General features: G+C 46.6%; 1 protein-coding gene across 18 annotated transcripts in view; it reads right to left on the bottom strand.

The window, feature by feature from the left end:
* Positions 1-15,191, bottom strand: part of PPFIA1 (PPFI scaffold protein A1) — a 775,827-nt gene that overhangs the window by 354,720 nt on the left and 405,916 nt on the right. For all 18 annotated transcript variants that reach the window (XM_085643557.1, XM_085643540.1, XM_085643545.1 and 15 more), the window contains exon 13: positions 7,033-7,112. In XM_085643557.1, the coding sequence (XP_085499683.1) occupies positions 7,033-7,112 (80 nt within the window). The remainder of the gene's footprint in view (positions 1-7,032; positions 7,113-15,191) is intronic.

Below are 15,191 nucleotides of genomic sequence, written 5' to 3'. Positions count from 1 at the left end.
AGTAAATCTAAATCTTCTAGACACTCTTTAGCTGCCATTTCCCTCGACGCAGAAAAAGCTTTCGATCGAGTCAGTTGGCCTTTTCTTTTTTCTACTCTTTCCTGGTTCGGTTTTGGTAAAAGTTTTACTGATTAGATCTCTTTTATATTCATCTCCTACGTCATCTATTTTAGTTAATGGCCTTCCTTATAGAAGGGTGTTAGACAAGGGTATCCCCTTTCTCCTCTCCTTTTCATTCTTGCTCTTGAGCAGTTTCTGATAAAGATTCATTCAAATTCCCAAATCTCGGCATTTCAATATGGTGAGAATCATTTAAAGGCCTCTGTTTATGCGGATGATAATTTACTTTTTCTTTCGCATCCACAGACCTCTCTTACTGCCTTCCTATCGGAGGTACAACTCTTTGCTTCAGTTTGAGGATACAAATTAAATTTTGACAAATGTGAAATTCTTTCCTTAAATACATTTTGTTTTCATGCGGATTCTATTTCTTCGAATTTCAGTTGCAAACCTAATAAAATTAAATATCTTGGCTTATGGTTCATGCCCACTATTAAAGAAACTGTATCCCTGAATCTACAAGAATTGCAACTAACTTTGAAAAACCTTACTTCGAGAAGGAATCCTTTGTTCTTGTCCTGGTGGGATAGCTTGGATGTGATAAAAATGATGTTGGTTTCTATAATTCTCTTTTAAATATCTAATCTTCCTATCAATAGGCCTCACTCTAAATATAAACGGATTTATTCTATTTTATCAAACCTTTTATGAAACAATAAAAAAAACACGTATGTCTCTTCAAAAACTTAAAAGACCCAAATTTATGGGCGGTGTTAATTTTTCAGACTTTCATTCTTATCATACGCCATTTTTCCTCAGTCTGCTTTCCTCTTAGAGGATGATGATGATGCAGACTTACCTTTATGGGTCAATATTGAAAAGAGCTTTTTACATCCATTCTCCTTCAAAGAATTCTCATCCTTTACACGCCGACCTCTTTGTCTTTTCCTATTTTTAATAATATTTCAAAAGTTTTTCAGCCTATTTTCATTGGTCACAAATCCCCTAAAGATCGATTCTTACATTCCTCTATTTGGTACAGTCAATACATTCGAATCAATAATAAAACTAGCTTTTGGAAGGACTGGCATGCTACGAGTCTTCTTTGGGTCTCAACTTTTTCACAATAATTTGTGCATTTCCTTTGCTAATGCTCAAGTGAAATTTTCATTACCCTTATCCTGGGAATCTAAATTCAATTCTTTAATCACAATCACAAAAATTCAAGATTCTTATAATGCTTTTATTCCCTCACAGATATCTTCTACTCCCACATATAATTTATTCACACTTTTGGAATCTACCCCTCCTGCTTCTCAATTATATCAACATTTTTCACCTCAGTCATCTAGTAGAGAGAAAACAGAAATAGAACTACTTTGGGAAACAGACCTCTAAACCACTTTCCCTATCCACATTTGGAAAAAGATTTTGTTAAAGATAAGACCAAGATCATAATAAGGTAGGTACGTTTTTAATATATATATATTTTCAGAGCAATTCAATGTTATCCCATGGGGAAAACTGTTGTGAGGTTAATCAGGTAAGTACGCAACTTACAGTTACAGTTTTGGGACCAAAGGTCCGCAGTAGGCAAGGAGTAAGTAAGCGCCAACACTGCACCACCAGCGGAACAGGGGCAGCCGGGTGCAGTGTGCAAGCACAGTGTCGGGTGCCCAATGTAATGCTTTGGCGTTTCTTCTTTTTGGAAACAGGCTGCAGATGCCAAACCGGATGTTCCAGGCAGAACACCAGCGACATCACAGGTAAGTTGAGGTGTTGGGGGTCTCACAGGGGCACAGCTGGTTGAGCTCACAAAAGCCCGTGGGTTGCGGGTGCAGGGGGTGCCTTTAGATGTCGGATATCGTCTTGCCGGGCGTGGTGGAGGACCCTTCAGATTCACGCTGTAGGCACTGCAGTAGGGGTGGGGGGGGTCAGGAGATGTCGGCCAATGCTGGATTTGGAGCCCTAGGTGCTGGGGTGTTTGGCAGTTTGGCCACTCAGACTCGAGCCGTGGTCATTGGTTGCAGAATGGGTACGAGTCGCAGATGCCCCTGGATCCGGAGCCTTTGTTTCTTTTCTTCTGGACAGGTCCGCTGTCCATGGGAGATTGGAGTCTTTGTTGAAGGCAGCAGTTGTCCCAAGGATTTCAGAGGTCTGGCTGCAAGACGGGTCGCATGTTTGATATAGCTGGAGACAGTCCGATAGGGCTGGGGCCAAGGCAGTTGTAGTCTTTAGTCTTCTCTGCAGGGTGGTCTTCTTTCTTCATAGGTCTTCGCAGATCTAGTCTCCAGGTCAGGGGGAGCCATCTGAATACTAGATTTAGGGGCATTTTAGGGGAGTGGCAGGTAGAACCAATGAGCACCTTTCCTGGGGGGACTACACCCTATAATATCTCAATCTTCTGTGGGAGCGAGGCATGGACCTAGAACTGATTGGAGGGGTCTCCCCATCTTCAATATGGCAGGGACAGAAAGATGTGCTTCACCTAGCTTCCCCCATCTTGGGGGTGGAGATGGCAGAGGTGAGCACACCTCCTATTCTTCCTACATTTTCCCACTGGGTTTCCTGCCCAAAGTGGGGGTGTAAACAGGAGGCTGCCATCTGCTCCCAGCAGCAGAGGCTGGGAGCCACATTACAAAGGTGGCAGGCCTTTGCAGCTCCGCTCTTCGAGCACTGGTCCATCCTGGGGTAGGAGGTGTGACACCTCTGCCCAGGATGTGCATTGTTTCTGGTCACAGAGTGCAAGGGCTCTCTACCCAGGGGTCCAGAAACATGTCTGGTGGCAGCTGGCTGGCTGCCTACAGCCGGTCAGAGACCACACCAGGGTTAGTAAGTTTTCAGGGGGCACCTCCAAAGTGCCCTCTGGGTACATGGTACAAAAAATACCACACTAGCCTCAGTTTGGATTTCTTGAAAGGCATAGTTTGGTACCATAAGCTTCTGTGTTTGGCGAAGCCATCATGGTGCTAGGGAGCTGGAGCTGTCGCGTTTCCAGGCTATGTACTCTCTCGGTCTTCACTGGCACTTACAATATTAGGAAATGGACCCCAATATTGTAGGGGTATCTCGGCTCATGTAGATATGCACTCACCTATGTTATAGTGCAGCCTGCCTTAGGGCTGTGAAGCCTGCTAGAGGGGTGACTTGCCTATGCCTTCAGGCAGTGTTAGCTGGCATGGCACCCAGATAGGATGCCATGTCAACTTTGTCGTTTCCTCCCTCCCAGGGGCATGCAAGCTGCAAGGGCAGTGGCATGATCCCATTGAGGGGGTCCCAAGGGACCCTCTTCAGCTCCCTGGCCCCAGGTACCCATGGGACAATTTACTAAGGACTTACGGGGGTAGAAGTTTCAATTGGGGGTTTGTTTGTAGGGAAGCAGAACTGGCACAGGGGACCTGGTTGTCAGGAACCCTGTGCACTACATTTGAAACCACATCAAAACCAGGCAAAAATTGGGGGTTAACCATTCAAAAGAGGCACTTTCTCACAAGGCCTATGTACAATACTGCTATGCTGATACAGACTGATGGACTTTGCTGCCTGAGAAACAGCACAACAAAGGCCATCTTCACCTCATTCACTGTACAGTCAGTTGAAGAGACTTGAAATAATGTGCTTTCATGCTACTTCTATGGACCTAATCCACACACTTATAGCCAGGTATAATGTTTTGATGTGACTAAGTTTACTATTTGACTGCTTCACAGATCCAGTGCTGCTCTTAGGATGTGTGGGGATATTTACCGCCTTTTTTCTGCCAGGTTCTGCGCTTCAGTCCGCTATATTCCTAGATGGAATTAAAGGGTGTTTTTCAATGAGACTACCATACCTTGAGAATATAGGTTGTAACTACTGGAATGGTAAAGGATACTGTAGACCGTATTTTATTCAGCTCTCTATGTGCTGTGTTAAGCTGCATGGGGAAAGTGAATACAAGACTTCAATCTTTGTGAGCAACATTGATCCTTGTAGAAGGTGATTGAGTAACTCCGCTAACACTAGGATATCCTAGGCATAAATGCGAAAAAATTTAAAACTTCGCCGTTTCAAAATCTGAAAATAGGCACCCTGTTCTCTGGGATTCATTCTGCACTGTTGTAACACGTTCCTAAGCTAAACTCTGTACAAGGCTGCAGATGGCTAGATGTCAACAGGATTCAGTACATTTCTATGTACCTAATCTTTAAAAGGAGTTAATGGCTGTGTACACAACTGGCTGTTTTCATCTCTCGTACTATAGGAGCAACTTTGAAGCTCAGTATGCTGCTTTTTCTTCCACTTGTAGTAGGAAGAACAAACTGGTCAGTCAATTGTCTTTGGCCAAAGACTAAATCTAAAATCTTTCACTTCTTCCAAAGCTATAAAATAGCTTGAGTTCCTCTAACTATTGACATGCATTGATCTTTACATAAGTAATCATTCCAATTAGACATTTTGACATCAAGGGAATCTTTAGTGCCAAGGATAATATCACAAATGATTTGAACACTGCAATTTGGTGAACACGAGGGCACCTTCCTGGCATCAAATTCGTAATACCAATGTCCTACCCTTCAGAATTGCTAATAATCCAAGGGCAGTACTGCCTACACTAATTCAGTGCAATTGGAAGAGGAGAGGTCTTCGGACTTAGAAAAACATGACAGTTACCACAGTGTCAATACTCTCGCTGTCCTAGTAGGAGACCAGAGAGCTACCTTTGGTGCCTAATCTTTTACCTCCTGGATGTTAGTTCTAGTTTAAAAGGCATCTATGTGATGACATTTCAAGACTTACAGGGAGAGTGACCTGGACCCCTCTCAGATTTTCTTTCAAGTATCTACAGGTGAAGCACACCCTAGACGCAAAATTAATAGGTTGGGCTCCCTTGGACGTGAATAGCCGTATTGAGAAGAGAATACTACTAGGTGAAATGGCCTGTAAGGTAGTCTTCAATACATACCACCCACCCATAAATAATAGATTGGACAATCTGCGCAACCTCAGTGAACGATTAGAGGCAGATGTAGGCCACATGAAAGGCAAACTGGGAGGCAGTGTTGATGCACTTGCGCAAGGTGCCTATCAAAGATAGTCTGAGGCTCATTTAACTTAGTATTACATAGTGTATACTATAATAGGAGTACAATATTCAATATGGGCAGATCAGAGTCTCTTGCTACCTGAGCTGCAGGGAAATGGAGGGCTTCTTTTTCTACAACGTCTGGGAATCTCGTTGGGCAAGGACATACTGGCGGGAGGTAATTTTCTTAACTTATTCCGATCCTGGTGGTGCCAGTCCCGGACATCTCACAGTTTGACATTCTGGGGATACAGAGTGACGTGGATCTTCCCAGGAAACAACTGCTGTTTTGCACACTGGGATTTGTCCTGGTGAAGCAAGATGTAGCCAAAAGATGGGAGGAGAGGGGGGAAGGTGGGGGGGGGGGGGGGGGGGGGGGGGAAGGACCGTCTACCTCAAACAAAGAGTGGTGGATAATTGGCATAGCCCACTGTATGGAAACAGAAGAGCTTGGGCATGCCCTGAAAACTTTGAGGTGTGAAGCGCATGGAGAGAGTTTTACGGTTTAAACTGGGAGGCCCAAATGTACCTTTAGTCATCCGTAGGGACACAACATAGTTGTGTTGATGGACTGGACCATTAGATAGCAAGAACTAGTCGCCAACATCCCTTTGATGGGGAGCAAAGAAAGGAATAAGGACATTGCCCAAGTATTTGCTCGCAAGTATGGATTTATCTAACCCGCAATGGGAAGTGAATTGTGGCCTGCACAACACAAATGTGCCGTTAAAGGTGTTATGTTGTGAGTTGTTAAGAAAAACAAGTAACAGAAATGTTACAAAAAGCATACACGTGTTTTGAGTGGAGAGGCTGCTAGAGAGCAACAGGCAATACCTTCCTTCACTGTAGTAGTCATTTACTTTCAAAACAGTCTGGCTTTCACATCGCCTGAACAGACCACTAATCACGCTACAGGGATTGAAAAAAAGTAATGTAAAGGCTTATCAGAGCTGAAAGAGCAACAACCAATATGTGGCAAACATTTAAAACTCACTCCTTGCCTCAAATGTCCACCAACTATCACCCAGCGCAAACTATAAATAATTATCATTTCTATTGGTTGCCTAGTGCCATGTAGAAATAGATGTTAAGGGAAAAGAATACACTGCAAAACCTATCAGTCTGGAAACAAAGGATGCTCTATGAAGTAAGCTAGAAAAAAAAGAAACTGCAAGTGACATAAGATGGGATGACTATTGTACCCACCTTAACATAATGCTAATTACACTCAGGAATTTAACCTCCCTAAAGTGTTCGTGGGTTTCACACTGAAGCAAGAGTCTAAATTCCCAGCATATGGATTTGTTTAAAAGTTCAATACACCTTATAAAATAAGGTAATGGGGGGGATTTTAAGTTTCTAGCCATCAAATACAACTGATGGAAGAACTTGCGTTACGCATTGATGCTCAGCTATTTTATGAATGCAAGTTAATTACACTATAACAGACACAAACGGATCATATGAGCAGTTAGAAAGCAACCTCTTCAACCACACAAATGGTCATGTGTGCTAGGGTAAAAGTCTCTCATAGGGAAAGATAGATATTTATAATGTTAACACTTGTGTTATACAACACATACGTGGATTCTGCAGGCCACTCTGTCAGCCAAATATTTAGATACTGGACATGGGTTGTGCAGGGTATGACATTGCTAGACATTTTAGTGAGTGATGATACAGTCATGACTTAATGGTGATATTTGGAAACTAAATTTTGACATTTTGTGCCTCATCACTGGAACATTTCCTAAGTTCTCTAGATAAATATAAACTTTAATATATCTGATGGCCTTTATTTCTTCTCTAAATTGGACTAAATATGTAACTATGTAAGGTTCCCATCACAAAGAATGCATTGAAAAAGTAGGTGCAATAAATGTTTAGATCTTCTTGATTACCCTTACCGGTGATGAAGGGAAGCTGCTCTTATCCTTATCTGGTCATTTTCTGATCTCATAGATTCAATCTCTAATAGAAGTTGATCCTGGCACATCAAGAAAAAAAGAGGAACATTAATATCAGCTTCTATAACGCACTGCAGGAGCTGTACTATTATTCAACATACAATAAAGTTTTAAAAGGAATATGCTACTTACCAGTATGCATCTGTTCTTGGCATGTAGAGCTGCAGATCTATACACTGTGCATAGATCGCCATCTGGTGTTGGGCCCGTACATTTGCAGTTTGTTTTTCTTCTTGGACAGTCTTTGGAAGTCACGAGTTCGGTGACTCCTCCTCGGTCCGTACTGCGCATGGGCTTCGGCTCCATCCTCAGATTGTTTTCCGCCAGCAGGGAAAAGATGGAGCGTAGTGATAATAGTAAGAAACCCATGTGTGTTGTATCTAAATAAGATGTACTGGAACGGATACAGGTAGCCAGGGAGGCGGGTGGGCGTGTATAGATCTGCAGCTCTACATGCCAAGTACAGATGCCTACTGGTAAGTAGCATATTCCGTTCGAGGCATATGAGCTGCAGATTATACACTGTGCATAGATTATATAGCAGTACCCAACCCTAGCGGCGACCACCGGTATCCGTTGCAGTGGTTTGAAACAGTGTCTTTAGTACAGCCTGGCCCAGACTAGCTTGTTGTTTGGAGTGCACGTCTACACAGTAATGTTTTGTGAAGGTGTGCGGTGTTGACCATGTGGCTGCTTTGCAGTGTGTTCCCTAGAAAAGCCATAGAAGCCCCTATCTTTCTTGTAGAGTGGGCTTTAGGTGGAACAGATAATGTTCTTTTTGCTTTGTGATAGCAAATTTGTATGCACTTTACAATCCACCTAGCTATCCCTGATTTTGAGATGGGGTTGCCTTAATGCGGTGGAGAGAAGGAGACAAACAACTGTTTAGTCTTTCTGAAAGGTTGCATTCTTTGTATGTAGTACAGTAAAGCCCTTTTAACATCAAGTGTATGTAGAGCCCTTTCCGCAACAGATTAAGGTTGCGAGAAAAAAAACGGTAATTCCACCGATTGATTAAGATGGAAGGGGGAAATGACCTTGGGCAGAAATTTTGGATTTGTGCGAAGTATCACCTTGCTGTGATGTATCTGTAAAAAGGGTTCTTGTATAGTGAACGCTTGTATCTCACTAACCCTTCTAAGGGAAGTGATAGCTACGAGGAAAGCTGTTTTCCAAGTAAGGAACTGTAGCTCACATTTATGCATTGGTTCGAAAGGCGGACCCATTAGTCTTGTAAGAACTACGTTTAGATTCCACACAGGTGAGGGTGGTGCCCTGGGTGGAATTACTCTTTTAAGGCCTTCCATGAATGCTTTAATAGCAGGTACTCTGAAAAGTGATAAATGCTGTCCGTTTTGCAGGTAAGCAGCAATTGCTGCTAGGTGTAGACGGATGGATGAGTACGCCAGGTTACACCTTTGAAGATGGAGCAGATAGCATATGATGTGCTGTATGGATACATCTAAAGGGTTGATTGTATTGTTACGGCAGTAAACAACAAATCTCTTGCACGGGTTCAGTACCCACTGGAGTGGGTTCTGAACCCGACATCGCCTGTGCTGTCCCTCCTAACTATTCCATCTTACGGAGGGATAGAACTGAGGGAAGAGGCGGCGGGGTGGCTCTGGTAGTGGATAAGGTCTTTGACTGTTCCTCCTTTGTGGTGGACAATATTGCCGGATGTGAAGCATTAGGCTTTACACTCCATCTATCGGCGTCCCAGACCTGTACTGGTATTCTCCTCTATAGACCCCCTGGACCCATTGGATCCTTTTTTGAGGACCTACAGTCGGCCTTATCTGTACCTTGTATGCGTTCGGCGCACTGCTTGTTACTAGGCGACTTAAACTTGCATATGGACTGCCTTACAGATCCGGAGGCTATTAAACTCCGCGAGATTACAGAGATGTTGGGGCTAGCCCCTTTTATCCACAGCCCCACTCACGAGAAAGGCCACACATTAGATGTGATCTTTGCCTCCAAACCTATTGAGGTGTCCCCTCCACTCCCGGTCCTTTGGTCAGATCATTATCTGATAAACTTTGGCTTGGTGCTTGAATCTAGGCTTAGTCAAAGGGCTCGAGAGGAAGGTCCCCGGCATCTCAGAGCCTACCATCTTGTGACAGCAGATATGCTATCCGAGGCTCTCTGCCAATATCCGTGTCCGGTGACAGGGGTTCTGGAAACTGATCTCATCCTGGTCCAGAACTGGATGCAGGCAAGATTCGAGGAGTTGGCCCCTTTGAGGCTTACTAGAACAGCACCTCATCTCATTTCTGCTCCTTGGTTCGCGTCCACCTTACGTACTATGCGACAAGACTGCAAAAAGTTGGAAAGGCAGTGGCGGCGCAAGTACGATCCTGTGGAGCGAATGAATTACCGAGGTGCGATAAAATCCTATTATAAACAGATTGCCGCAGCCAAAAAGAACTATCTGGAGCAGAGAATTGATAAAGCGGATAATACGAGCCGGGAACTCTTTAGGATTGTGAAGGAGTTTGTCAACCCGGTAGTAGGGACCCCGGTCCATTCTCATTCGGAAGAATGGATCAAACAGCTCGCCGATTTTTTTGTAACTAAAATCACAAAGATTCAGGCCACTTTTCCAACGGTGGATTTTCAATCGGCTGACGTTGTGTTAGGGGACAAGTTGACCTATTTAGCACCCTTGCAGGCTGAAACTGGTCCTTTATTACATGCTTTTCCCCAGTTGTCCTGTGAGACATCGCTTGAGCTGCTATCCAGGCTGCAATCTGGTTCGCCTTTGGATGTTTGTCCGGCGAAATGCTTGGGCAAGGTGGCTTCGGCGGTGAACAGTCTGCTGAACCCCCTGCTTAATCTCTCATTGAGCTCCGGGGTGGTTCCATGCCAATGGAAACACGCACTTATTCTGCCGCTGATTAAGAAGCCTCTGCTCGACCCCCTGCAATGCGCTAACTATAGACCAATCTCCCTCCTCCCTGCTCTGGCGAAGGTGTTGGAGAAACATGTTCAGCATACTCTGACCACCTTTATTGAGAACAACAAACTGCTGCATGACTCCCAGTCCGGCTTTCGTACGAATTACAGCACGGAGACGGCTCTGGTTGAGGTCACCGACGCCATCAGGGAGACGCTCGATCATGGGGGAAAGGCTATGTTAGTTATGTTGGACCTATCGGCGGCATTCGACACCGTCCCACACGCAGGCCTTCTCTCAAGACTTAGGGAGATTGGTCTGCGGTGGACGGTGTTGGATTGGTTTCAATCCTTTCTTGCCGACCGCCGACAGGTGATCTGGGCCCCGCCGTTCTCGGCCGAAATGCTTCCGCTGGAGGTGGGGGTGCCTCAGGGTTCTATCCTGAGCCCCACCATCTTTAACATATACATGGCCCCTCTTGCGGAGGTAGCGGAGGCGTTCGGGGCCCGGGTCATCTCATACGCTGATGACACCCAGCTCTTGTTCACTTGCAGGAAGGGAGAGGCCTTTAGCGGCGGCAGAATCAAGGACTGCCTGAGTGCAGTCTTTGCGTGGTTTCGGCGGCACAGCCTGAAATGCAACTCAGACAAATCTGAGCTGCTCTTTTTCGGCTGTGCCCCTGATCCGGGCTGGAAGACATGGTGGCCACAGGACATGTCCCCCCAGAGAAGCCATCATCCCAGGTAAAAAATCTCGGAGTGGTGTTTGACGATGATCTATCCTTTCGTCCACACATCCTGGGATTAGCAGGGAAATGTTTCAGCATCCTTAAGATGCTTAGGAAATTTTTTCCCCTACTCTCACTGCAGTATCGTAGGAAGGTAGTCCAGGCGCTTGTGGGCTCCCGCCTGGACTATGCAAATGCTCTTTTTGCAGGCCTACCTAAGTACCTGTTATCTAGACTGCAGATTGTCCAGAATTCGGCGGCCAGAGCTATCTATGGGTTGCCCAGGAGAGCTAGTGCCTCTGCGCTTCTGGCTAGGCTGCACTGGCTCCCAATTTTGGGGAGAATTAGATTTAAGCTCCTCACTTTGGCATTTAAAGCCCTTCATGCGATTGGCCCTTACTCTCTGAGGAAGCGTATTGCCTTCTATGTACCGCGGAGGCTGCTGAGGTCGGCGGACCAGGCTAAAACGGTGGTGCCTGTGGTCAAACGTGTTCGGATGGGAGGTCGCTCCTTCCAGTACGCGACAGCCTGCTTGTGGAATGAGCTCCCACTCTCCCTTCGGAAAGCGAGTAATCTCCTGGCTTTCAGGAAGGAGTTGAAAACTCTGCTTTTTACTAAGTAACCTAGTGTGACGGTAGTAGGTTTTTGTGCCTTTGGTTTCGTGTTTCTTTGGGTCACTTTGCCAAAGCGCCGGGACACCCTTCTGGGGTAGCCGTGCGCTCAAAAAGTGCGGATTAACATTAACACTTTGCGGCATAGCATGCTCGAGTGGTAGGACGTCTGGCTTCCTTGATAATGTTCATGCAATCAGGGGGAAGTTTAAGGTATCCAAATTCTAAGATTTCAAGAGCCAGATCGCAAGGTTGAGCTGAGCTGGGTCCGGGTGCCTGATTTCTCCATGGTTCTGGGTTAGGAGGCATGGGGACAGGTGCAGTTTTTGATGTGGTACCACCGAGAGCTGTAGTAGTGTGGTGTACCACGGCTGCCTGGCCCATGTTGGGGCTACCAGAATGAGTGTGAGGGAGTGCTGTTGTAGCTTCCTTACCACTAATGGAATTCGCGGGAGAGGTGGAAAGGCGTATGCAAATTTGCCTGACCAGTTCATCCATATCGCATTGCCTTTGGACAATGGGTGTGGGTATCTGGCGGCGAAGCTTGGGCATTTTTTGTTTTCGTGGGTGGCGAAGAGCTCTATCTGAGGATGCCCCCACTTGTGAAAGAATGGGTGAAGAACTTGTGGATGCAGTTCCCATTTGTGCATTTGCTGCGTTTGTCTGCTGAGCAGATCTGCCATGGTGTTTTGTATACCTGGGACGTGTTGTGCCAGGAGAAAGATTTTTTGTGGGATTGCCCATCTCCATATGCTCTGTGCTAAGCGAGAGAGCTGGGGAGAGTGTCCCCCCCCCCCTGTTTTTGAATACAATACATTGCAGTCATATTGTCTGTGCGAATGAGGACTGCCTTGGCTGAGATTTGTTTCTGAAACGATTTCAGGGCTAGAAAGATCGCCAATAACTCCAGATGGTTGATGTGGAGTAACCTCTGTTGTGGCGTCCATACACCTTGCACTGTGAGGTGTAATAGGTGCGCTCCCCAGCCGGAGAGCGATGCGTCTGTTGTTAGAATCACCTGAGGAACCGGGTCCAGGAACGGTCACCCTTTGGAAAGGTTTGTGGTATTCCACCACTGCAGAGAGCGATGGGTGCGACCGTCCACCAACACCAGATCCGTCAGCTGTCCCTGGGCCTGGTTCCACTGGCGTGCTAGGCACTCTTGGAATGGACGCATGTGAAGTCTTGCATGAGGCACTATGAAGATGCAAGATGCCATCATCCCTATTAGTTTCATGAACACTCTTGCTGGGAGAGTGCTGAAGAAGGAATCTTTGGCGCAAGGCTTGTATGCTTGCGATTCTGGCTGAGTTGGGATAGGCTATGGCTCTTGAGGTGTCTATAGTGGCACCGAGGTATTGTATTGTGTGAGACGGTATCAAGTGGGACTTTTGGTGGTTCACCGTGAAGCCTAGCTGGTGGAGTAGTTGAATGGTAGTGTTTGTATGCTGCACACACTAGTGGTAGGAAGCGGCTTTTATGAGCCAGTCGTCCAGATAGGGGAAGACGTAAATGTTCTGTCTTCTGAGGTGTGCCGCCACTACTGCCAGGCATTTGGTAAACACCCGTGGTGCGGTTGTGACCCCGAAGGGGAGAACCTTGAACTGATAATGTTGGCCGTCCACCACAAATCGGAGGTACTTTCTGTGAGCAGGGTGTATTGGAATATGAAAGTATGCGTCTTTCAAGTCCAGTGTAGTGAGAAAGTCGCCCTGACAGAGGAGTGGGAGAACTTGTTGGAGAGTTACCATGTGAAAATGGTCTGAATGGATATATGCATTTAGAGGCCGGAGGTCTAGAATGGGCCATAGGGTCTAGTCTTTCTTTGGTATTAGAAAGTACAGAGAGTAGACCCCTAAATTTTGCTGATTGACGGGGACCTGCTCTATAGCTTGTTTTTGCAGGAGGGAGAGTACCTCTTGTTTCAGAAGTGTGGTATGTTCTTGTGACATCGCACGGTGTCTGGGTGGAATATTTGGGGGGGTAGAAATTAGTTCGAGACAGTACCCTGACCGAATAATTTGGGTCACCCATTTGTCTGATGTTATGGTCTCCCAGGTTTGAAGGAAGTCTTGTAGTCTGCCCCCGACCGGAGTGGAATGGTCTGGGGGGAGCGGGGGAAAATCATTGTGTGGGCGGTGTGGCAGAACGGGCGGTGTTGGTTTTGCCCCTGCCTTTATTATTGTTTCCTCGATATCCACCTCTTTGATAGCCCTTTGTGAAGGTATTTTGAGGAGGGGACTTGTAGGACGTGGAGGCGTTATCGGAAGAGTAACCTCTGCCAGAGCCTCGAAAGGAGGAACGGCGAAAGGAGCGTCTAGGGGTGTGTGATTGTAGTGCTCCCATAGACTTCGCCGTATCTGTATCCTTCTTCATTTTTTCCAGGGCTTCGTCTACTTTTGGGCCAAATAAGTGTTGTTGGTCAAAAGGGTGGTTTAGTATAGACGCTTGGACCTCTGGTTTAAAGCCTGAGATCCTGAGCCAGGCGTGGCGGCGAAGCAGAACACTGGTGTTTATAGCCCTGGAAGCTGTGTCTGCTAGGTCAAGGGCACATTTAATAGAGGTGTTGGTAATAATCTTTCCCTCTTGTATCAGTTCATTAGCCTTATTTTTATATTTCTCTGGGAGGTGTTGCATAAGAACCTCCAGCTCATCATAGTGTGCTCTGTCGTACCGCGCCAGCAACGCTTGCGTGTTGGCGACGCGCCACATATTGGCAGCTTGCGAGGCAGTGCGTTTGCCTGACGCGTCTAAGAGTTTGGACTCCTTATCGGGTGGCGGAGCTTCACCAGATGACTGAGAATTGGAGCACTTCCTAGCTGTGGATACCACTAATGAGTCTAGGGGCGCAGGTCCTTTAATATAGGCAGGATCTGTGGGGGCTGCCTTGTATTTCTTTTCGATTCTGGGGTTTAAGACCCTAGCTCTGACGGGGTCTTTTAAAACCTCTGTCGCATGTTTGGTCACCCCTTTAAGCATGGGTAATATAGCGGTAGATTTGTCTGCTATGTCAAACGTGTCAAGTAGGAAGTCTTCCTCAACTGGATCACTGTGTAACTCCACCCCATGATAATGTGACGCCCGTTGTAAGAGGTGGTGGAACCCCAGGGAGTCCTCTGGTGGAGATGGCCTGGATGGATAAAGATCATCCTGAGGCACATCTGGGACATCTGGATTGTGATAATCCTCCCATGGGTCAGGTGTTCCCGGAGGAGTGGGGTCCTGCGGCGCATCTGTTGGATCATAGAATGGATCCCCTTGGTCATCAGGGTCTGGAGACGGGGTTGGAGAGCGATGCGGCAATGGTGGAGAAGGTGGGGGCGGAGATGGAGGAGGTGGAGGTGGTGGGGAGGGTACTCTGAATGGGGATGTGGCAGAGTCCTTCCGTTTTGGTGGTGGAGGAGTTGGCTTGTCTAAATGTCATTTCTTGGAAGACAAAGTTAAATGTCCAGTCTTTGGATCCTTTGTTAAAGTCTTTTGAAGAGGATCTGGTGTGAAAAGCTCCTCCGGCACCGATTCCTCTACCGGTGCCGATGTTTTCGGAACCGAGGGCTTCGTTGGTTTATCCGCGCCATGCTTTCTCGGGGCCTCCGATTTTTTGTTCGGCGCGGAGGCAGGCTTTGACACGGAAGCGTCGGTGCCGAGGGACTTATGTTTGGTCGGCACCGAGAGGCCAGGTTTCGACACCGATGGCTTCGGAACGGAACTTGTTTTCTTCGGTGCCGAAGGGTGTTTTTCGGCGCCGCTAGGAGGCTGGCTCGAGCCAGAGCCGCCAGGAGACTTGTGATGCTTTTTCACCGGGCCCGAAAGTGGGGTGATGGAAGCGGTATGCTTGGTTTTCCCTAGGCCCGGAGGCGAAGGG

The sequence above is a fragment of the Triturus cristatus genome, chromosome 3_1 (assembly GCF_964204655.1).
Source record: "Triturus cristatus chromosome 3_1, aTriCri1.1, whole genome shotgun sequence".
Taxonomy (NCBI): domain Eukaryota; kingdom Metazoa; phylum Chordata; class Amphibia; order Caudata; family Salamandridae; genus Triturus; species Triturus cristatus.
The sequence above is the reverse complement of the archived record's forward strand: the minus strand, read 5'-3'. Positions and strand labels throughout refer to the sequence as shown.